The sequence below is a fragment of the Haliotis asinina genome, chromosome 2, assembly GCF_037392515.1.
Source record: "Haliotis asinina isolate JCU_RB_2024 chromosome 2, JCU_Hal_asi_v2, whole genome shotgun sequence".
Classification (NCBI taxonomy): domain Eukaryota; kingdom Metazoa; phylum Mollusca; class Gastropoda; order Lepetellida; family Haliotidae; genus Haliotis; species Haliotis asinina.
In genome coordinates, this window is record NC_090281.1 from 27,575,499 (window position 1) to 27,601,420 (window position 25,922).

At 39.1% G+C, this 25,922-nt stretch overlaps 1 protein-coding gene across 2 annotated transcripts in view; it reads right to left on the reverse strand.

Moving 5' to 3' along the window:
- Positions 1–24,956, reverse strand: part of LOC137273509 (uncharacterized) — a 50,273-nt gene extending 25,317 nt beyond the window's left edge. For both annotated transcript variants that reach the window (XM_067806227.1, XM_067806228.1), the window contains exons 1-2: positions 24,839–24,956; positions 243–356 (exon numbers count right to left, since the gene is read on the reverse strand). In XM_067806227.1, the coding sequence (XP_067662328.1) occupies positions 243–300 (58 nt within the window). In that variant the 5' untranslated portion in view covers positions 301–356; positions 24,839–24,956. The remainder of the gene's footprint in view (positions 1–242; positions 357–24,838) is intronic.
- Positions 24,957–25,922: the final 966 nt, after the last annotated feature.

Sequence of the window (25,922 nt, forward strand, 5' to 3'; positions counted from 1 at the left end):
GTTTCAGGTGTCATTTCATATTAGGGGCGGTGGGGTAACCTAGTGATTAAAGCGTTGGCTCTGCACGCCGAAGACCCGGGTTCGAATTCCCAAATGGGTACAATGGGTGAACCCTTTAATCTTAGTAACAACTCCGTGAATAGATAATGTTCTGAAAGATGTTGCATTGATAACTGTCACTATCAGATTGCTGATACTGTGTTAGAATCGTTGATTTTTGGTCAATAAGATGAGTGACATACCTTTGCCGCTCTGCAGGATCGCCAACAGAACCACCAAACTGATGCCCTTGTAAATCATCCTCTCCTTTGACTGTTACCCGTTCTTGTCAGAACAGAGGATGTCTACTGATGTGTCTGATGGTAAGAATCAAATCAGCGTTATCATGGTCGGCACAAGCCGTGTCACACAACAGCAATGTACCGTGATGAGGCATGTGCACACATATCGTGATTATAAATCGTTCTTGAGACCAACCACAATCAGGATATGTCCTAAAACTCTAAACTGCAAGACTATTCGCTGATTATCAGCACGTACAAATATCGCATACAACTGTATTGCTGCGTCGTCAGGAGTGGTGACATATACAAATCATTGTAACGTACAGTCGGAATGACGTGGTACCCGGGGCGAGCCACCTCCTCATGATGGGTGCTGGGTAACGCTAAGTGCTCGCCGATCCCCCGTTGTGGACCCGGGGGCATATTTGGTCCACCAACCCGTTTGCCGTGGGTTGCGGCCCTATGGCGGTGGAGGAGGGGATCCTGGTAGTTGAGGGCAATGGGGGCCTGCAACCGTGTTCATGTTGCCTAACACACCTCTTTGGCCCTAATTCACCTAGACGGATGGTTGAATGGGCCCGGTTCAACCAATCGGCTAGTCATCTGGAGCCCTGTGTGTTACTTGTATTTGCAAAACGTATATTCTGAGCTACGTTGTTAATTCTAGGCCTCGACTCTTTTTGTCTCTCAAACATTGCTTGATTTGAAATTTGCGTAATTAATTTGCCTAGAGTCTAAATGTCCAGAAGGTGATGGTTCGTGGGCCAGTCTGGTAGGATCTATCTTTTTAAGATATTTTCCTGCTCGAGTATACCCTCCTAGTATCCTTGATGTCAAGTGCTGGAGGCCCGCAGACATGAGGCATCGTCCCTGTTGACACTCCGTGGTGGGTGGGGAGCTAGGAGGGTGGCACCCCCACTTAAAAAACGTACACACGAATCTGATGATTCGTTGTCTTCTGAGGAAGAAGAGCAAACAACTTTCACCAAACCCAATAATTGACCTCGATTCCTTGTAATGTGTGCACCTGATGGTGGCCCTTTCAAGTTGAATCCCTTTGCTGTATCAAAGGGCATAGAGGGTTTGGCTGGAGAAGTGAAAGATATCAAAAAGTTGCGATCTAGTTCCCTTCTTATGGAATGCAGGAAGGAAATCCAGTCAAGGATTTTAAGAGCAACCAAGCCTTCAGCTAATATTCCTGTGGAAGTCACCCCTCACAGGACATTAAATCACGGCAAAGGCATCGTTGATAATGGACGTTGTCTTCCAGACATGAGTGAAGGTGACATTGTCACAGAATTACATTACTCATGTCAAACTATTCACTGCAAAACAAAAAAAGAAATGAATTTTTCCAAACAAATACATACCTATTCACATTTTGTCTCCCAGAACACCCACAATCGCTGAAAGCAGGTTATTGTAGACTAAGGGTTGATACTTTTATCCCCAATCCATTAAGATGCTATTCTTGCCAGAAATATATGGTCACGGATCTAAGTCTCTGCATGCAAGAGATGTGCTGGACCATGCGAAGGAACGTCCTTCCTGGAAGTTGCAGTCGAAACTTTCGCGAGTGAAACATGAGCGAAACGTGTCATTCTTTGAGGCAGAACAGATTGTTCTTTCACAAGGACCATGGGGACTTACATTACTTTTGCTACCTACATGGACCTTAGTTGGATTTACACCATCCCTTCAGCCATTGGCTCTTATGCGGAGAATTAGCCATACATCAAGTGTTGCGGGACTTATGTACACTCTCGGGAGGACAATAACTTTACAGTACTTTAACCCCCTTTGAGCGTAGGGCCACTAACAAACTGAGGTAATAATTTAAACTTCCAATCATAACATACCTATCTAATTACAAATCATTTAACAGATCTAATTCTTTTAAAACTGCAATAATTAAATGAGAACTAGTATTGTTAAAAAGGTCCTTCATAGTTCTTGATTTGAAATAGTTGTCCCTTGTGATGGAACACAAAACACAGTCAAGTAAGATATTCTTGACTGTGACTCTTTCATCACAAAGGATGCCGAACGGAGGATCCTCACCTTTAAGTAGATATTGGTGCGTGTACCTTGTGTGGCCAATGCGACATCGTCGCATGATGATATCTTCAAATCTGGACTGACAACCCAAGTAGGTGTAACCAATATACGTAATGTATTTATACCTACTTGGGTGTCCCACTTCTTTTGTATCAGATCACGGATATACGATCTAATTGTAGCTTTATAATCAGAGTATGGAATAAGAAGTGGAGTCACAGATTTGCTGAGTGCTGCCTTAGCAGCAAGATCAGCCAGCGTATTTTCTGAAATGCCTACGAGGCTGGGTAACCAACAAAAGACGATGTCGTACTGGCCAGTAGCAAGATCATTATACAGTTCAATAATTTCAATTAAAAGTGGATGTTTACAAGAAAGATTTTTAATCGCCTGAAGGCAAGAAAGAGAGTCGGAATAGATCATATATTGTTTATGTTTAGGGTGTCTTTGAATATATTTAAGAGCTGTTAATATGGCGTTAGCCTCAGCGGTAAAAATAGAACTGTTGTCTGGTAATCTAGAAGATATTGTTCTGGATCCAATGACAGTGGCACAAGCAACTGCGCCACCGTCCTTGGACCCATCTGTTAATACGGATTTATAACTGCTATATTTATGTTTCAGTTGATTATATTCTTGTTTATACTGTAATTCATTAGTTTCTGATTTTTTAAATGTGGTCAATGTTACGTCCACCTGGGGCCTAACTATCTGCCAAGGAGAAGAAGAAAGAAGACGGGAAGGAGTTATATTTTCCAGCTCAATGCCGGCAGCAGCAAGAAATGGTTTAATTCTTAAACCAAGAGGCGGTACAAGCGAAGATTTCATATTGTATAAGTCCTCACACAGAGGACTGAAAACACAGTTATATGCAAGGTTTGACTCACTGGAATACAATTTTGTTATATACTGTAAAGCTAATTTGATACGTCGCTGCTCAAGAGATGGCTCATCGGCCTCAACGTACAGGCTGTCAACAGGTGAATTTCGAAAGGAGCCAAGACAAAGTCTTAGACCTTGATGGTGAACAGAATCTAAAAGTTTCAGGTTGCTTTTACAGGCTCCACCATATACAATGGAGCCATAATCAAGTTTTGACCGGATCAGTGATCGATAAAGTTGCAGGAGGGTAGCTTGGTCCCCTCCCCATTTAGAATTTGAAACGACTTTCAACAAGTCAAGTGCCTTCAGGCCGTTCATATTTTTACCTCGGCAAGAAATATTAAAATCATCCACGAAAAGCGATCCATCAATTGAATCGTTTACAACTTTTGATAAACTGTTGATCTTGATGCTGAAAAGAGTGACAGATAAAATACTGCCTTGTGGAACACCCTGATCCTGATTGTAATGATCAGACAGGGTAGAACCCACACGGACCTGAAATTGTCTGTCATTTAAAAAGTTGGCAATAAATTGAGGCAAACGACCTCGCAAACCAAAGTCATGTAAATCCCTCAAAATACCATGTTTCCAGGTTGTGTCATATGCTTTTTCAAGATCAAAAAAGATAGACACAGCATGTTGTTTATTAATTAGTGCGTTTTTAACAAATGATTCCAGTCGCACTAAGTGATCGACAGTACTTCTGTTTTTACGGAAACCACACTGTATATCTGTGATAAAATTATTTGTTTCCAAGTACCAAACAAGTCGATTATTTATCATGCGTTCCATGGTCTTGCAAACACAGCTAGTTAGTGAAATAGGTCGATAATTGGACGGATCCGTATGATCACGTCCAGGTTTAGGTATTGGTACTACTATGAGGTCACGTCATGACGGAGGAAAGTTACCCGATGTCCAAATATCATCAAACATGTTTAGGAGAGTTTCCAGACAGGATTCTGGTAAATGTTTCAGGAGTTGATAATGTATGTTATCAGCTCCAGTAGCAGTGTCATCAGCTTGATCAAGAGCAGTATGGAGTTCGTGAATAGAAAACGTTTCATTATAATCTTCCCCATTATCAGAATTGAAATTAATAGTTTTCTTTTCTTCTTGTTTTTGATATTGCTGGAATTTTGGTACATAATTTGAAGAGGAAGAGTGTTTAGCAAGGGTTTCACCTAGTTTATTAGCAATATCTGATTTATCAGTAAGCAATTGATCTCCATGTTTAAGATGATGGACAGTAGATTTAGTAACTTTACGTTTGATTTTCTGGACCATGTTCCATACCTTGGACATGGGTGTCCGAGAATTTATTTTGGACACATAATTTTGCCAAGATTGGCGTTTGTTCTGTTTAAAAGTACGCCGTGCTTTAGCATTTAAAATTTTAAATTTATTTAAATTATGCACCATTGGATGGCGACGGAAATAATGTTCTGCCTTTTTCCGTGCCTTCCTAGCTGGTTTGCACTCATCGTTGAACCATGGTTTTCTTATGTGTGGAACTACAGAGGACTTTGGTATACACTCATCAGCTGTGGAATTCAGTTCATCAGAAAAAGATTTAATAGCACCAGGAACGTCAATAAAACGTTCGGGTTTAAGTTTTTTCAGCACACGGTGTTTCATATAAAGCCCAGTTAGCCTTTTTAAAATTCCGTCTTGATGATGGAGGAACATCAGATGGAGTTACAGCTTTTTTTTTTTTGTTACAGCTTTTAATATAGTAGGAAAATGGTCACTTCCACAGAGGTCATCGTGGTCTGACCATTCGAATTCATTTAATAGTTCTGAATTTGTCAATGACAAGTCGAGAGCAGAATAAGTCCCTGTACCAGGGTGTACATATGTGTTGGTACCATCATTATAAATACATAAGTCATTGTCAGAACAAAAGTCCTCCAACAATTTACCTCTAGTGTTTGTATTTACACTACCCCAGAGTGGGTTGTGCCCATTTAAATCTCCCATTATAATACAGGGCTTCGGGAGCTGATCATATAGAGCTTGAAGATCGGTTTTGGCAAAAGCCGAAGATGGTGAAATATAAAGAGAGCGTAGCGTAAACGCTACATGTAAAGTATTTCTCACTGCAACAGCCTGCATATTAGTATTAAGTGAAACAGGGCTTTGAATAACGTTTTGTCTGACTAGAATGGAGTGAGTGAGTTAGTATTTAACGTCACATCGGCAGTTTTGCAGCCATATCGTGACGAGAACGATTAATTATAAAAATATAAATGAATTACTAGCACGGACATTGTAAAACCCTGTCAACGAAGGACAGTAAAACTGACTAGAATATCACAGAATAGAATATAAAACTAGTCAATAGACCTAAAACAATGTATCTATAGAGGACAGTACAATATAAAAATGAGCTATAGCTTGCCAACAACTGAAGGTAGATCACCATACTAAGGACCATGGGGACTTACAGTACATTTGCTTCCTGCATGGACCCTAGCTGGATTTACATCATCCCTTCAGCTCTTAGCAATTTAGACAAATCTAGCCATAAAGTAAAGCACACTTATTCTACGATTAAAAAGCTGGAAAACTGAAATTTACGTCAAATGTTTTTGGACTTACGTACCCTCTCAGGAGGACAATTATTTTACGGTACTTCAACCCCCTTTGAGGCTACAGCCACTAACGATTTGAGTTACTAAGTTAATCTTCCAATTTTAAAATATGTATCTATTTACAGTTCGGTTAACAAATTTAATTCCTTTAAAAATGCAATAATTAAATGAGAACTAACACTGTTAAAAAGATCCTTCATAGTATGTGAATTAAAATACTGATCCCTTGTGATGGAATACTCAACACAGTCAAGCAAGATGTGCTTGACTGTGATTCTTTCATCACAAGGGATGCAGAACGGAGGATCCTCACCTTTCAAAAGGTATGCATGTGTATATCTGGTGTGGCCAATACGACATCGCCGCATGATGACCTCTTCAAATCTGGACTGACAACCCAAGTAGGTGTAACCAATATAGGGTTTTATTGCATGTAATTTATGTATGCCCACTTGGGTGACCCACTTCTTCTGCATCAGATCACGGATGTAAGTTCTAATGCTGGCTTTATAATCAGAGTATGGAATAAGAAGTGGTGTCACAGATTTGTTGAGTGCTGCCTTGGCAGCAAGATCGGCCATTGCGTTACCGGAAATACCTACGTGGCTGGGTAACCAACAAAAGACGATGTCGTATTGGCCAGTGGCAAGATTATTATACAATTCAATAATTTCTATTAACAGTGGATGTTTACAAGAGATATTTTTAATAGCCTGAAGGCAAGAAAGAGAGTCGGAATAGATTATATATTGTTTACGTTTAGGGTGTCTTTGAATATATTTGAGAGCTGTTAATATGGCGTTAGTTTCTGCTGTAAAAATAGAACTATTATCGGGTAATCGAGAAGATATTGTTCTGGATCCAATGACAGTGGCACAAGCAACTGCGCCACCGCCCTTGGACCCATCTGTAAATAAGGATTTATAATTGCTATATTTATGTTTCAGTTGATTATATTCTTGTTTATACTGTAATTCATTCGTTTCTGATTTTTTAAAAGTCGTCAATGTTAGGTCAACTTGTGGCCTAACCAACTGCCAAGGAGGAGAAGAAAGAAGACGGGAAGGAGATATGTTTTCCAGCTCAATGCTGGCAGCAGAAATAAGTGGTTTTATTCTTAAACCAAGAGGCGGAACAAGAGAAGATTTCTTTTTGTGTAAATCCTCATACAGGGGATTGAAAACACAGTTATATGCGGGGTTGGACTCATTTGAATATAGTTTTGTTACATACTGTAAAGCTAATTTTATACGTCGCTGCTCAAGAGATGGTTCGACAGCCTCGACATACAGGATGTCAACAGGTGAAGTTCTAAAGGAGCCAAGACAAAGTCTTAGACCTTGATGATGGACTGAATCTAATAGTTTTAAGTTGCTTTTGCAGGCTCCACCATAGACGATGGAGCCATAATCGAGTTTCGAACGCACGAGAGATCGATATAGATGGAGAAGGGTAGCTTGATCCCCTCCCCATTTTGAATTTGAAACCACTTTCAACAAGTCAAGTGCTTTCAGGCATTTAGTCTTAAGTGATTTAATATGCGGTGAAAACGTTAAGTGTGAGTCAAAAATGAGACCCAAGAACTTAGCTTCCTTCACAGCTTTAATTGGTGTGCCATCTAGAGATAGTTCAGGGTCTTTATGTGGTTTATATTTACAACAAAAATGTATACAGTTAGTTTTCGATTTAGAAAATTTGAAGCCGTTTTCTAGACACCATTTATTAATTTTGTTTAAACACAACTCTAGTTGTCGTTCAATGGTATGCATATTTTTACCACGACAAGAAATATTAAAATCATCCACAAATAACGATCCATCAATTGAATCGTTTAAAACTTTTGATAAACTGTTTATCTTTATACTAAAAAGTGTAACTGACAAAATACTGCCTTGTGGAATACCCTGATCCTGATTGTAATGATGAGACAGGGTAGAACCCACTCGGACTTGAAATTGTCTGTTATTTAAAAATTTGGCTATGAATTGAGGCAAACGACCTCGCAAACCGAAATCATGTAAATCTCTCAGAATGCCATACTTCCAGGTTGTGTCATATGCCTTCTCAAGATAAAAAAAGATAGACACAGCATGTTGTTTATTGATTAGTGCATTTTTCACAAATGATTCCAGTCGCACTAAGTGATCGACAGTACTTCTGTTTTTACGGAAACCACATTGTATATCTGTGATAACCTAAAGGTTGTTTGTTTCCAAGTACCAAACAAGTCGATTATTTATCATGCGTTCCATGGTCTTGCAAACACAGCTAGTTAATGAAATCGGACGATAATTAGATGGATCCGTATGATCACGTCCAGGTTTAGGTATGGGTACTACTATGGCATCACGCCATGAAGAAGGAAATTTCCCGGAAGTCCAAATATCATCAAATATTGATAACAGCGTCTCTAAACAGGATTCTGGTAAGTGCTTCAGGAGCTGATGATGTATGTTATCAGCTCCTGTAGCAGTGTCATGAGCTTGATCAAGAGCAGTATGGAGTTCATGAATAGAAAGCGTTTCATTATAATCTTCCCCATTATCAGAATTGAAATTAATAGTTTTCTTTTCTTGTTGTTTTTGATACTGCTGGAATTTAGGTAAGTAATTAGAGGAGGAAGAGTGTTTAGCGAGGGTTTCGCCCAGTCTATTTGCAATATCTGATTTATCCGTAAGTAACTGATCTCCATGTTTAAGATGATGGACAGTAGATTTAGTACCTTTACCTTTAATTTTTTGGACGATGTTCCATACCTTGGACACGGGTGTCCGAGAATTTATTTTAGATACATAATTTTGCTAAGATTGGCGTTTATTCTGTTTAAACGTACGCCGTGCTTTAGCATTTAAAATTTTAAATTTATTTAAATTATGCACCATTGGATGGCGACGGAAATAATGTTCTGCTTTTTTCCTTGCCTTCCTAGCTTGTTTGCACTCATCGTTGAACCATGGTTTTCAAATATGTGGAACTGCAGAGGACTTTGCATTTGGTATACACTCATCAGCTATGGAGTTCAATTCATCAGAAAAACATTTAATAGCATCAGGAACGTCAATAAAACGTTCGGGTTTAAGTTTTTCAGCACACGGTGTTTCATATAAAGCCCAGTTAGCCTTTTTAAAATTCCGTCTTGATGATGGAGGAACATCAGATGGAGGAACAGCGTTTAATATAGTAGGAAAATGGTCACTTCCACAGAGGTCATCGTGGTCTGACCATTCGAATTCATTAAGTAGTTCTGAATTTGTGAGTGACAAGTCGAGAGGAGAATAAGTCCCTGTACCAGGGTGTAAATATGTGTTGGAACCATCATTATAAATACATAAATCATTGTCAGAACAAAAGTCCTCCAACAATTTACCTCTAGTGTTTGTATTTACACTACCCCAGAGTGGGTTGTGCCCATTTAAATCTCCCATTATAATACAGGGCTTCGGGAGCTGATCATATAGAGCTTGAAGATCGGTTTTGGCAAAAGCCGAAGATGGTGAAATATAAAGAGAGCGTAGCGTAAACGCTACATGTAAAGTATTTCTCACTGCAACAGCCTGCATATTAGTATTAAGCGAAACAGGGCTTTGAATAACATTTTGTCTGACAAGAATGGATGATCCGCCAGTGGCTGTATCACCCGGAGGCGAAAAACAATGATATGCATTAAAATGACGAAGGTCAAATGTATCTGTTTGTTTTAAATATGTCTCTTGGAGACATATCACTGAAGGTGTAAAATCTTGGACTAATAGCTGTAATTGATGTAAATTAGTCCTCAATCCTCTGCAGTTCCACTGTACAATATTATTATTTTCAGAAACGTCCATGTCTTCAAGAGACCCGTATTTATTAAACAATTAAACTTTATTTTGTGACACCTTGGGAGCTCTGCCACTTTGTTGTTTTGAAGCATCAGGCTTTGGCTTCGGTTTACTTTTCAGCGTTTGTCGACTATCAGCTGTTGATTGAGACGTTGAATGTGACTGAGGTGCTGTTGATTTGTGATCAGAAGACGACTTTGAGGTACTAGGAAGTGATTCCACAGTCTGTGATGATATAGCAGTGCACAAAGGCTGTGGAGAATCACAATTGACCCAAGTCAAGGTAGTTTGGCAGCCTGTGGTTGATGTTGTTTTAGAGCTAGAACCCGATGATGTTTTTGCTATTGTAGCATAACTTTCTGGAAGATCAGATCTTTTTACCAGTTTTTTGGCCTCAGAGAAAGATATATTTTGTGTAAATTTGATTTTATTTATCTCCATTTGTTCTTTCCAAATTGGACACTGTTTAGAAAATGAAGAATAGTCACCTGAGCAGTTGGTGCATTTTTTAAAGCCACTGTCACAATCTTCTGGTGTGTGTGTCTTCTCACCACAGTGAGCACACACAACAGACAATGTGCAAGTACTAACACCATGACCAAACTTCTGGCATTTAAAACACCTTAATGGATTGGGTATATAGGTGTCTACATTGATGTGACAATAGCCTGCCTTTACAGATCTGGGAGCTGTTGGAGAGGAAAATGAAAAGAGGTAGGTATTAGTCTGAATGGTCTCCTGGCTTTTACGTGTTGTAAAACGCTTAACGTACGTGACCCCTTGATCTTTCATTTCTGAAACAATATCAAATTCTGACGTGTCGGCAAATAATCCATCTCTATCCCTGATGATTCCTTTGCTTGTGTTAAGTGTCCTATGTGGAGATACTGATACTGGAATGCCGACGAATGTGGTGGTAGACATCAGGTTAGTAGTTTGTTGTCTTCTGTTGCATTCAACGAGCAACGCACTTGGACGCAAACGTCTGATATTTTTGACGTCACCAGCAATTCCTTGTATGCCTTTCTGTATCGCAAAAGGGTTCAACTTCAGTCTGCTGTTATCTTGAGTCTCAATCACGACAAAACGTGGCCAGTAATCAATGGAAGTGGACAGTCTTTGGTCGTTATCATCTGGATCATTGTCAAGTGGACGTTTTCAGAAACGTCCATGTCTTCAAGAGACCCGTATTTATTAAACAGTTGAATTTTGTTCTGTGACCCTTTAGGAGCTCTTCTCACCACAGTGAGCACACACAACAGACAATGTGTAAGTATTTACGCCGTGTCCATATTTCTGGCATTTAAAACACCTTAGCGGGTTGGGGATGTAGGTATCAACTGGAATGTTACAGTGGCCTGCCTTCACTGATTTGGGAGCATTAGGACACGAAAAAGTAAACAGATAGGTGTTCGTTTTGATGGTTTCACTGTTTCTCCGAGTTGAAAAGCGCTTGACGTAGAGTACACCTTGATCCTTCATTTCAGATCCTATATCAAGTTCCGACATATCATCAAACAATCGGTCTCGATCTCTAACGATGCCTTTGCTTGAATTCAAGGTTTTGTGTGCAGAAACCGTGACCGGAATGCCCACGAAAGATTTCATGTTCAGCAAATTAGTTGCTTGTTGCTTTTTTCCGCACTCTACTAACAGGGCACCTGAACGTAAGCGTCTTATGTTCTTCACATCCCCTGCAATACCTTGAATACCCTTGGATACAGCAAAGGGGTTCAACTTTAATGGTGTCTTGTCAGGAGTCTCAATAACAATGAAACGCGGCCAATACTCAATCGATGCAGACGGTCTATGGTCAGTATCAACAGGGTCAATATCAAGTGGACGTTTTTTGGTTTTTTTTGTTGGGTTCCCATAAGCCATGGTTAGTTTAAATGGTTCATCATCCGAGCTCCCCACCCACAATCACAAGGACAATGCTAAAGAAAGCGGGCCTCCAGCTTACAGCACCAAGGATACTCGGATGACATACTCCAGCAGAAGAATTAAAACATTAATAATTCCACCAGATTGGCCCATGAGCCACCGCCTTCTGGGCATACGACTCTAGGCAAAATTGTGAATTAGTAAAATTTGAAATTCAGAAGATCCAAAAATCGGCCAAGACCAATAATATACATCTTACGATTCTCAAAACTTTGTGTAACATTACATACAGTAATGCTCAGGGCTTGGCGTGACCAGCCGATTGGTTGAACCGGGCCCATTCAACCTCCCGTCTAGGTGAAGTCCGAAGTCTAGGCCGAAGTGGTGTGTTGAGCAATAGGAACACTGGTCTTGCTCCCATTGCCCTCAACCACCAGGATCCCTCCTCCACCGACACAGGGCCGCAACCCACGGCAAACGGGTTGGTGGACCAAATATCCCCCCGGGTCCACTACGGGGGTGTCGGCGAGTTCTTGGCGTTACCCTGCACCCACCACGAGGAGGTGGCTCGCCACGGGTGCCTCGATAGACTGTAGATCTTGATACTAAAAGTGTGACAGACAAGATACTCCCCTGGGGAATACCCTGATCCTGATTATAATGGTCAGACAGAGTTGAACCCACTCGGACTTGAAATTGCCTGTCTTGTAAAAACTGTGCTATAAAAAGAGGCAAACGGCCTCTTAAACCAAAATCATGTAGATCTTTTAAAATGCCATTCTTCCAGGTTGTACCGTAAGCTTTCTCGAGATCAAAGAAAATTGATACTGCATGTTGTTTACTTACTATGGCATTTTAAACAAAGGATTCCAAACGTACCAAATGATCAATGGTACTACGATTTTTCCTGAAACCACACTGTATATTTGTTATCAGGTTGTTGGTTTCAAGATACCACGTTAATCTATTATTCACCATTCGTTCCATGGTTTTACAGACACAACTCGTTAATGAGATTGGTCTGTAATTGAACGGATCAGTATGATCCCTGCCAGGTTTGGGAATAGGGACTACAACGGCATTACGCCACGAAGCAGGGAAATTCCCGGTGGTCCATATGGTATCAAATATATTTAGCAGAGTTTCCAAAGACGATTGGGGTAAATGTTTCAAGAGCTGACAGTGGATATTATCAGCCCCTGTTGCTGTATCATGAGTCTGCTGAAGGGCAGTAGGGAGCTCATGGAGTGAAAATATTTCATTATAATCTTCACCATTGTCTGAGGTAAAATTGATCTTTGTCTTTTCCTGTTGTTTCTGATACTTTTGAACCTCAGGGACATAATTTGATGAAGATGAATGCTTGGCTAAATTTTCGCCAAGTTTATTTGCAATGTCAACTTTATTAGTTAAATGATTTTCACCATCCTTCAAGTAGTGTACAGTAGATTTGGAACCTTTGCCCTTTAATCTTTGGATCATGTTCCACACCTTGGACGTAGGTGTGCGTGAATTTATTTTGTAAACATAATTTCTCCATGACTGACGCTTACTTTGTTTAAAGGAACGTCTAGCCTTAGCATTAGTAATTTTGACGTTGTCCAGATTATGGACAGTTGAATGTCGGCGAAAATATTTTTCGACTTTCTTTCTACATTTCCTGGCCTGTTTACATTCATCATTAAACCATGGTTTACGAATATGTGGAAACGCAGAGGACTTAGGAATTGTTTTTTCAGCAATGTCATTGAGTATATCAGAAAACGACTGTATAGGATCGTTACTTTCCCTAAAAAGATCATGCTTCAAGTGTTCAACACACAGAATCTCATTCAATGACCAGTTGGCCCTGGTGAAGTTTCTTCTGGATAAGGGCGGATTATCACAGGGGTTCAATGTTTTGAGAAAGGTGGGGAAGTGATCACTCCCACAGAGGTCATCGTGGACCATCCATTCGAATTCATTATACAAGTTTGAATCAGCGAGAAACAGATCCAGGGAAGAATATGTTACCGTAGCTGGATGAAGATAAGTGACTGAATCATAATTGAAAATGCATAGATTATTATGGGAAATGAATTCTTCAGTGATTTTACCTTTAGTATTAGTCTGGATACTTCAACAAAGGGGGTTGTGTCCATTTAGATCAACCATGATAAAAGATTTTGCAGATCCAGCAGTAGGATATCTGAAGATGGAGGGATATATATAAACTACACAGCGTCAACACAATGTTTAGAGTCAGACGAACAGACGAACTAAGCACCGCCACTTGCTTTATCTCCTGGCGGAGAGAAGGAGTGATAGTCACTGTAATTTCGTAAATCAAATGAATCTGTATTTTTAGGTATGTCTCCTGAACACATAATGCTGAAGGCTTAAAATCCTGTATTAACAATTGTATCTCATTGAAGTTATTCTTCAGCTCTCTGCAATTCCATTGAATTGTGTTGTCCAACTGAGTCATGGAGGCTCAGTTGGCGATCTCGCTCGTGAATGTGATAAAAATATCAAAAACAGCAGGAAAAGACACCTATTAATTTCAATTCAGATAATGGAGAAGACTACAATGAAACATTTTCGATACATGAACTTCACACTGCTCTTGATCAGCCTCACGGTACTGCTTCTGGAGCTGATGAGTATACATTATCAACTCCTGAAACACTTGCCAGACAAGTGGAGACACTGTTATATATTTTTATAACATTTGGACAAGTGGAAAATTCCCTTCGTCGTGGCGTGATGCTATCACTGTTCCCACCCCTAAAGCTGAACGTGATCATACTAATCCATCTAATTATAGGCCCATTTCACTAATTAGCTGTGTTTGCAAGAACATGGAACGCATGATAAATAATCGACTTGTTTGGTACTTGGAAACCAATAACTTAATAACAGATATACAATGCGGTTTCCATAAAAACGGAAGTACTATCGATCATTTAGTGTGTTAAGAATCTTTTGTTAAAAATGCCATAATTAATAAACAACATGCAGTGTCGATCTTTTTCCATGTAGAAAAAACATATGATACGACATGGAAACATGAGGTTTTAAAAGATTTACATGATTTTGTCTTACGAGGCTTTTTGTCTCAGTTTATATCCAACTTTTTAAGTGACAGGCAGTTCCAAGTCCGAGTGGGTTCCACCCTGTCTGACCATTATAATCAGGATCAGGGGTATCCAAGGTTTTGAACGATTCAGTTGAAGGATCACTTTTTGTGGACGATTTTAATATTTCTTGTCGGAAAAAAATCTGCATACTATTGAACGGCAACTACAAATAAATAAATGGTGTCTCGAAAATGGCTTTAACTTTTCTCAGTCAAAACCTAATTTTCTACACTTCTGTAAAACATATATGCCACATAAGGACCTAGAACTGTTTTTGAATGACACTCCCATCAAAGTGATCAAGGAGGATTCTGTCCACCACCATGGTCTTAGACTTTGTCGTGGATCCTTTAGAACTTCTCCCGTGGACAGTCTTTACGTCGAGGTAGATGAATCATCTCTTTCTCAACGCCGTATAAAATTAACAAATCTAACCCTGCTTTTAATTGTTTCTTTAATTCCCTCTATGAGGATTTATATCCTAAGAAATCTTCTCTTGTTCCACCTCTTGGGGAGAGAGTTAAACCATTCCTTTCTGGTGCTGGCATTGAGTTGAAGACTATATATCTCTTTCGCGTTTGCTTTCTTCTCCTCCTTGGCAACTAAAGCGGCCCCAAGTTCATTTAACTCTTACACAGTTTAAGAAGTCAGAAATTAATCAATTACAATTAAAACGTAAATATAACAATTACAAACCCATATTTAAGGATGGGTCCAAGGACGGTGGTGCAGTAGCTTGTGCCACTGTCATTGGATCCAGAACAATATGTTCTAGATTACCAGATTGCAGCTCTATTTTCACAGCTGAAACAAACGCCATATTAACGGCTCTTAAATATGTTTAAAGACACCCCAAACATAAACAGTGTATTATCTATTCCGACTCTCTTACTTCTCTTCAGGCTATTAAAATACTTCTTGCAAACATCCACCTTTAATTGGCACTATTGAATTGCATAATGATCTTGCTACTGGCTAATGCGACATCGTCTTTTGTTGGTTACCCAGTCACGTTCGCATGTCTGGGAACACAATGGCCGATCATGCTGCCAAGGCAGCTCTCAACAAATCTGTGACACCACTTCTTACTCCATACACTGATTATAAAGCTACCATTAAATCTTATATCCGTGACCTGATGCAGAAGAAGTGGGACACCTAAGTGGGAATTAATAAATTGCATGCAATAAAACCATATATTGGTTAAACCTACTTGGGTTGTCAGTTCAGATTTGAACAGGTCATCATGCGGCGATGTTGGCCATACGAAATATACCCATGAATACTTACTGAAAGGTGAGGATCCTCCATTCTGCATCCCTTGTGATGAAATAATCTCGGTCACGCATGTTTTGCTTGACTGTGTCGAATATTCCATCACAAGGGATAAATATTTCAAAACCCGAACTATGAAGGATCTTTTTAGTAACATAAGTTCTCGTTTAATTCTTGCATTTTATGAAGAATTAGATTTGATATCAGACTTGTAAAAAGATAAATATTTTATGATTTGAGGTTTAAATTGATAACTAAGATTGTTAGTGGCTGTATCCTCGAGGGGGGCTTAAAGTACTGTAAAATTATTGTCCTCCTGAGAATGTACGTAAGTCCACAAACATTCAAAGTAAATTCAAACGCTTCGCCTTTTCAATCGTAGTATATGTGTCCTTTTAACTACATGGCTAGAACCCGTGAAGGTCCCGGGGTAGAATAGGCCTTCCGCAACCCATGATTGCCATAAAAGGCGACTATGCTTGTCGTAAGAGGCGACTAACGGGATCGGGTGGTCAGGCTTGCTGACTTGGTTGGCATGTGATATCGGTTCCCAATTGCGCAGATCGATGCTCATGTTGTTGATCACTGGATTGTCTGGTCCAGACTCGATTATTTACAGACCGCTGCCATATAGCTGTAATATTGCTGAGTGCGGCGTAAAACTAAACTCACTCACTCACTCACATGGCTAGATGTGCCTAAATTGCTAACAACTGAGGGGATGGTGTAAATCCAGGTAGGGTCCATGCAGGTAGCAAAAGTAAAGTAAGTCCCCATGGTCTCTAGTATGGTGATCTACCTTTGTTCTATAGCCCATTTTTATTGTATTGTCATCTATAGTTAAACTGTTTTAGATTTAATTGCTAATCTTAAATGGTTATCTGTGATATTTACTAATGGTTTTACTGTTCTTCGGCAACAGGGTTTTAGTTTCTTACATTCATTCATTTTACAATGTCATTATTACTTGTTCTCGTCACAATGTGGCTGCAATATTGCCGATGTAACGATAAATATGAACTCACTCACTCACTCGGAGTGACGTCGCAAATCAGCAGTTCCAGGAACCAACTGAAACGGCCAGCCGTTGACACTTCACTGCTGTACTGATACTCCATGGTAATAGGTGCAGACAGTGAAACACATGTGGACCTTTTAGGAGACAAACCGATACCGTAGGTTCCAAATGAATTCCCGAGCTTCAAATACTCAGTAACACCAGACAATTGACCATGTTGATGTTGATCTTGAGGTTTATCTCCTCTCAATGTTTCTGCTTTAAATCTTATACCTAAAACATTCTTCCATTTAACGGGAGATCCAAGGGCTGTAGAGACCGTGGTAAAGATTTGTTGAAGGTCCACATTGTTGTTTTCATGGTCTGTCAATATCTGCATGGTATCTGATACGTATTGTGTTCTTAACCAGAAGTACAGACTTACTGGGGACGCTATAGCTACGCTGCCAGATTCCCTCCAACAGTACATAATATGGCAATTCATGGCCTTGTGGTATTGAAGTGGAACGTTTCAGTATACCCACACTGTTTATGGTACACTCCACCTTCACCCACTGATATAAAAGTACCGTTATCAAACAAGATACTCATGTAACAAAGGGATATCCAAAAGGTTTGAGCCTCGCCCTGAAAAAGCAAGATTTTGGAATTCATACTGCTTTAGTTTTCAATATAGCCCCCTTCCAACTTCACACACTTCTATCTGGTTCGCAATTGCTGATTCCTGATCTGGAGAACTCCACATCTTCGTCCCCTAAAAATCCCTCCACAGCAGCGATAAGCTCATCATCATCCTGAAATTTCTGGCCCCGGATATGCTTTTTCAGTCGAGGAAAGTGATGGAAGTCGCTAGAGGCTAGGTCTGGTGAATAGGGAAGGTGGGCTAAAATTTCGTACCCGCACTCGAACACAGTTTCTCTTTGCAGCTCGACTTGTGTGAACTGGCGCAAATTTCCAGGTGAAGAAGAAATTTCTGGATCTTTCCTAGCCGCTTCTCTTTAATAGACTGGCGTACCTGCTTCAGAAGGTTAGCATAGCACTCTCCATTCATTGTCGTACCATGAGGCAAATAGTCGATGTGGATAACATCTTTACTGTCATAAAATTTGTAGCCATAACCTTCTTTGGGGATCTGGTCGATTTGAACTTCTTTGTCCTTGGAGAGGTGACATGTTCCCATTCCATTCCAGGGTCATAATGACGAAGCCAGGTTTCATCACAGGTTACAATTCTAAAGTGAACATCTTCTGGATTGGCATGGCAGCGAGTCAGCATCGCGCCACTGATACTGACCCGAGAAAGCTTCATGTCATCAGAAAGCATTCTTGGGACCCATCTTGCACAAACCTTGGACATGTGGAATGTGCTGTTAATGGATCCATATGAGAGCCCGGTTGCATCTTCTAACTCGTGCAGGGTGATACGACGATCACAGTATCATTGTTTGCTTGGGTGGTACTAGTTGAGGGTCGTCCTGCACGGAGGTCATCATCTAAGCTCTCTCTTCCTCGCTGAAACTCTTTCACCCAACGTTTGATGGTTGCAGCAGAAGGGGAAGACTCCTTGTAAACAGCAGTGAGTCGCTCTTCAACCTGCTTGGCCGTGTTGTCCTCTACGACAAGAAACTTTATTACTGCTCTATATTCAACCATGTCCATTTTTCACTAGGGATTATATCTCTTTCACAAGGCACTGCCATTTACGAAATGCATCCAGCTATGTGATCCTAGCGGGAATACGTAGATAGGACACTAATATACGTTAGGTGTCCTGCCGATTTCTATTTGTCAAGTATGAATGCATGTCCGCACTTGATATCGTTTCCGAAATGAGAGATCAGGGTGTGTTATATGTCAAACGTATCAAACTAGCATCATAACTATGGTACTGCAATATCTATGTAGACACGAACATTCCAAATCCGCCTTGGTTCGGCCATGGTGTTAAGACATTTTCTGTTGTGTGTGCTCACTGCAGTGAAAAGACACACATAACGGAAGATTGAGTCAGTAAAGTCAAAAAGTGCAACCAACGGCGCAGTGAATTACATATCTTACTCTTAGGACTGTCCCGTATGATCAAATGTATTTAATAAGTTAATTTCACGCAAAACATTAGATGCCAAGAAACTAGCACATTCCTCAGATCAAGCTATGCTTCCATTGCCAAAAGATGTCTGATGCAACATCTAGAGTAACTGAGTTAATTTGTAATACAAACTTAACGCTATAATACTAAACCATGTGAGCCCATCATATGCTCCTCCATCATCACGAAGGAACTTTAAAAAGGCCAACTGGACTTTATATGAACCTCCCTGTATTGACAAACTTAATCCCGAATGTTTTGTTGCTGTTCCTGATACAATTAAATGTTTTTTTCAGAGGTAATACTAAACCATGTGAGCCCATCATATGCTCCTCCATCATCACGAAGGAACTTTAAAAAGGCCAACTGGACTTTATATGAACCTCCCTGTATTGACAAACTTAATCCCGAATGTTTTGTTGCTGTTCCTGATACAATTAAATGTTTTTTTCAGAGGTACTGAATGCCATTGCTGACGAGTGTATCCCCAAGTCGTCTGCAGTTCCACACATACGAAAACAATGGTTCACTGATGAATGCAAACAGGCTGGGAAGGCACATGAAAAAGCTGAGCATTATTTCTCCTGTGGTGCATTATCTAATCCTCTCAATGCTGCCGTCGAACCCATTCGACAGGAGTGCAAGATAATGACATCTCCAAATAAAACTTGCAATAATTATTCAACGAGTCGGATTTACGTGTCATATGATCTATGTATGGAATGCACTAATTCTCAGTTTTATAGATATATAATCTTCAATATGTATATGTACCTTACCACGTTGAGTGGTACCCAGTCTAATATTTTCTTCATAATGAAATATTTTTAGATAGTTTAATCAATATTTTTGTTCTTTGACGAAGAGAAAGTTTACAAGTTTCCCATTTTCTAAAAATTGGTAACTTTCGGCTTAAATAATTACAAACAAAACCAATCTCAATGTTACATCATCGATTGGACGAACAGGAACGATCATGGCAACGGCGGTAAACAAACACGTCCTCATGCATCATGATGCCGAAGAAAATGTGCCATCCTTTAGATATATCCAACTATTTTATCTGGAATTAATTACATGGCGTGAATAGGTAAATGTTATTGTCTCTGCACAGAAATTACCATATTTAGCGAGTTTATTTTAATTTTGTTTGATAAACCTTCCAACATTCACAATGTTGACAGCCGTAGGTGACCCGAAAGGGCGTGGCCAACCTTGCGGTTTTTCTAAGTGACAAGACACGAAGGATGTTTGAAAATACGCGTTCATAGGCAGAAACTGAACTCATATACATTGAAATGAGTGAGTTAGAATTTAACGTCACATCGGCAATATTGCAGCCATAATGTGACGAGAAATGTTGTAGATGCACACAAAAAAATACAGGTAATTAAAGAACCAGTCATCGACGGACTGTAAAATAACTAGAGTACCACAAAAAGAGTTAAAACTAACTAGAATGTATGTTTAAAAGCAGAAAACTATGTTAGACTATACCACGTAAAAACTGGCTATTGATCACCAACAACTGAATGGAGATCACCATACCAGGGACCATGGGGTCTTACAGTACCTTAGCTACCTACATGATCCCGAGTTAGATTTACACCATCCCTTCAGCTACTGGCGATTGTATGCAAGTTTAGCCACTAATTAAAATGACATTAATAGTACAGCTAAAAGTGTGGAAGATTACATTTTACTTCAAATATGTTGGGACTTACGTTCCATATACATTGAAAGAAAACGACTCAGTACCTATATAATGCAGATCATGAAACATTATCACAATATTTGTAATTGGTACCCACCCTTGATAAAACCGGAAGCGCGTACATGGCATGGCACTCGTGGAGGTAAAATATAAACGAGTTGGAAAACGACCATTGATACATTTTCTAAATTGATTCAAATTCCCGTAAGATCCATACTATACACCAAAATTACCTTTCAGTCACCCTCAGTTATTTACTGTTCAATAGCAGTTGTCATTTGTTGCTTGTGTTGTAGCATTTTTCCTCAAGTTAGCCGTGGATGTGTTGATCTGTAGTTTAGCAAATCCGAAGTCGATGAGTTTCGCGGTCTATTTTTTTCAAGAATGTTCTGACACGGGGAGACTTATAAATTGTCAGTGTGTCGTCGCAATAACATTATATTGTTCTGTGTATATCGTCACAAGAAGTACAATTTTGATGATTGAAGATGTCATGAATAAAATCATTTTTCATTTCGCAGGAACGAACGAAACCAGAGCTAGTGTGAGAATGTAATGTACAGTAAATGTATTTCCTAAAAATTAATGACTGCTTAGAAAACAACTGTCACCGTCTTTGTGAATCAGTATTTATTTTAGGCATTAACCATCACATCTTTTGTTCACGAATTTGGAGCCAAATTGAAATCATTTTGTTACTTCAAACAGCAGAGCTTTCGGAGTTAATTCTACGTAGTATAATGCAGGTAATGTTTCAGATCAAATTTTTTGACATGTGTGCATATTTGTATAAAAAAAATCATGTCTTGTGGCTCAGTCCGTGGCTCCATACAGCTTTTAGATATTGCACTATTGCATTCTGAGCTGCAAAATGTACCTCATGTTTATGGCCATACTTTTTACCTACTTGCACACTGTCTATGTTCATATTTTACTGTTAAAACAGACTTCATCTGGGAAACAGACCGATGATCCAAACTCTTGGAGCAATGATTACACTGACAGTGATTGAAAGACAGACTCGTTTTTTTCTTGTGATGAAATTTCATGAAGTAATATGAAATTATCATACCAGACACAGAATAATTTTGTTGTAGATCTAGTGATGTTTTGAGTATGGAATATGAAAACTACAAGTGACAGATAATTAATTGTTGAGCAGGAGGTGCAACCTGTGTTAGTCTGTAGCATCAAGGTAATCATGTAAGGTGGCACCAGGGACAAATAGATTTCTTTTTCCTAATACTGAGCTCTGCAGTGAGTGGTTTTTGTTGTCCAGTTTGGAGCTATTTCATTAAGATTTCAATTCGGATATCAAATGCTTCCAGATCTTAAACGAAAGACAGCTCAGTCCTTGGCATTTTGTTATTGAAAGAAGACTGTTCTTGGTGTTTCTTGTTTTATGGTGGTTTAGGCTATTCAACACTAAATAATTGGAGTATATCATCATCAGACACTTCAGCAAACAGAAACAATCCTTGAAAGTTCAATAGACACATTTCATGTTGTGATATTACTCCCAAACCCAGGAAAAGACAATAAGGTAGAATGAATTGTATTTACAGAATATGAAGCCTGTTTACTTTCACCAGAGAAAATATAACTTATTATATGTATATGGTTTCTTTTTTTATCAAATGATAACATTTTCTGATAAATATTCTGTTACTGCTACAACATAAATGACATTAGTCATGTGTGACTGGCACGATATTATAAAAAAATAAAATACACAAAGTAATATGTAACATCTATCCATGTTTATGGCATACATGTAGTTGTATTAAAGAATTGTGTAAAATTGTCAGTTTTCCACATTACTGAAAGACATTAATAAAAATTTGGTTATTTACACGTTGCTAATGCGTTGACAGATCCTGAGTGTCTTTGTCCATGTCTATCTGCTAGAGAAAAATAATTGTCATATCATTAATATCAATTAACATATGAAAATATATGTAAAGACTTAAAGTTGTAACCAGTTATGAAACATAAAACATTGACACATCTATCATAATTATTCAACAAGAACGTTAATTCATTGCATAAAATTATGAATGTAATTCAACTCCATCTGAAGTGAGACATATAAGTTTTCCAAGCATGTAATATGAACGCAATATTTATCAAATCATCCCCGATTTCATGAGAAACTATAACTGAAAATATATATTAGTTTATAAAACATGCATATTGCAGTTGCTACTGCACTACATCGTCACAAAAAGAAAAGCATGAATGTATTTTGAAACACAAATGCCACGCCCATATCCGCGCACCTGTTGTTGAGAATGATGTTTGTAAACGTTTTTGTGTCTGACCATGTGAAACAACAGAATAAGCTGGGATCAACATGCATCACAATTATATCAATTAATGAACCATAACACTTGAAATTTGCACTCATGAATGTTTATAAATCATGTATTTTCTTCTGCTATTTTCATGACATGACACGTTTAAATAAACATAATAGTGCCATTTCAGTAAGACCTGTCATGAAAAATATTATTTGTTTACGACGAACGTTTTCGATTATTTTTTTCGGAATTAATTTTCAGTTTGTCGTCGCGCGGATATTTGCCAATACAAATATACGAAATTAAAGTCAGATACTTATGAAATATCAGTAGTAAGAATATTCAAATCGGTTTGCGATAATTGGACAATTTATACGGTTCCTGATATAAAACGCATCCGGCTGTTAATCGAGTAATTCAGGTAAATTCAGGAAAATTTACTTTATTCATGTTTGTCGTGTAATTAACATATGTACGTTTGAAATTATCTGGATATTTTTTTGATAATAAAGTTTATTTTTCTATCTAGTATTAATGAGCTGAATATTTTTTCAGTTCCTTATTTAGTGACGCACCGACTGTTTGAAATCACCCACCCTCCTATTAGCGCATTTTGGTGAAATTAATTCAGCAGGCTAAAGGTTAAATAAATTTCATTTTTAAATGCTAAAGCGCAGAGTACCTTTAAACAGAATAAATGCCAGTCATGGAAAAATTCTGTATCCAAAATAAATGCTCGAAAGTCCTTGTCCAAGATATGGAACATGGTCCAGAAAAGGCAAAGAATCAGAAAGTTCAGTTGATATTTCATCATCAAAATCAACATGTCGACCGACATCGTTAGTTTTAAATAACCACGCGGAATGTGGAGAGACATGAGGGGATAAATATATTCAACAACTCTGCCCCGTCAAAAAAGACGACGTTAAAACCAGCCTGTAACACCCGGGCTACACAGATGTTATACGCCAGTAAATAAAGACATGAATAACTATGATATGCAAAATAACATATACCAGGCTGGTCCGGTCTATTACGCATTTCTCAAGAAACATAGAATTCAAAGGCCAATATCACCAGATTGACCCATGAGCCACCGCCTTCTGGCACAGCACCATATGGAATTATTATACATACAATAGAATAAGCACAATATTCAGTGTCAGTATGCACCTACAATGTAAGCAAAAAACTGTCATCATGAACATGTCAATGCAGATTGATTATACCAGGCTAGTTCTACCACCCGTCTAGGTGAAGTAAGGGGCTCCTGTTACACTCAACCACCAGACTCCTGTCCTCCACCGACACAACGGCGCAACTCACGGCAAACAGGTTGGTGGAACAAATATACCCCTAGGTCCACAACAGGGGGTTGTTGACAAGCTCTTAGCGTTACCAAGCACTCACCACGAGGAGACGGCTTGTCACGAGCGCCACACAGTGATAGACACACACAGACACAAATACACTGAGAGAGACACTGAGCGACACGGAGACAGACATACATACACACCGGTAGACACATACAAACACCCACGCACAAGCACACGCACACGCACACGCACACGCACACGCAATCATCCGTCCTGCATGACAGATAAAGAATACATGCCACTATTTGTTTCAATAGTCTTATACTGACCCAAGTTATATCAACAATATACTGTAACATGTCTTGCACTTCAGGTCAAAACAGTTTTCGCACATGACCGTACAATGTCCCCGTCGGTCATTCCAAACTTTGAGTTTCTTCACATATTTCGGAGAGTTTCGAGTTAGGAATACGGATACTTACATGTTTGGTCAGCGATATCAGTCACGGAATGTGCCCACAGCAAAGAATTGTTCCGGCGTAATACCTGCTGACCAGCTAACATGCAGCTATTCTCGTAACAACCAGTTTTATCCCCAATCTGTCCCCACCGGTTAAGTATGTCGGTGATCTCACCTCAATTCAAATATATTGAGATCTTGTACAAAGAAAAATGACAAATGCGCCTCGCCTCAGTGAGCCATAATGTTGCGTAATGTGTAGAAGTCACGTTTGGGTACAATTGTGTTGTGAACACAACCGACGCATACATAGATTTATCATCCGCAACTGTGTTCGACAGGAGATATAGCGTGTGAGATCATATCATATCTCCTAGAAACCATTGCTTTGACCGAGTTGATACAATTGTATGGATGATCAACTGCAACGTTCCGCATACGTTCATGTATCGTTTTCAAGCATATTTCAAGAAGTTGTAAATATAAAAATGTTGATCATGCATAAAGTTGTATCATCTAAACAAGCGACTTCTCGAACGTCACTCAAACAAATCATCGTTTTGACAATGGATTTTGTGCAATGCTCTGACAATGCTATCACGCAATTTGTCACGCCAAGCCGCGTCGGGAACAAGTGAATAACTGGTTGTGGGCTCAAATGCCTATTCACTGGGATTGTATATCGCAGTGTGCTTGTGGCGTGGGATCTACATGGCTGTGGGCTTTCCTTACCGTAAATCTGATATGAATGGAATGCTCAAACACTATAAAAAGCCTCAGATACTTTTTGCGAAACGTTTACTGACTGATGTCAAAAATTCACTGATTCTAAAATGACAAAATAGTAAAAACGACAGGTGAAAATAATAATTACAATAAACGTTTAGATATCTTCACTGAAACATCACTTCATCGCTTTTATAACATGCTTGATCTTCCTTAAAACATATCACATTTCCAACTAAAAATAACTTTAAAAGCAACAAGGCTATTAGAAAAACCAAACCATTAACTTCTAACAAGAATTCTTAAGACTAAGGTACGTAGTGAGTGAGTGAGTTAGATGTTATCGTCACATCGGCAATATTGCAGCCATATCGTGAAGA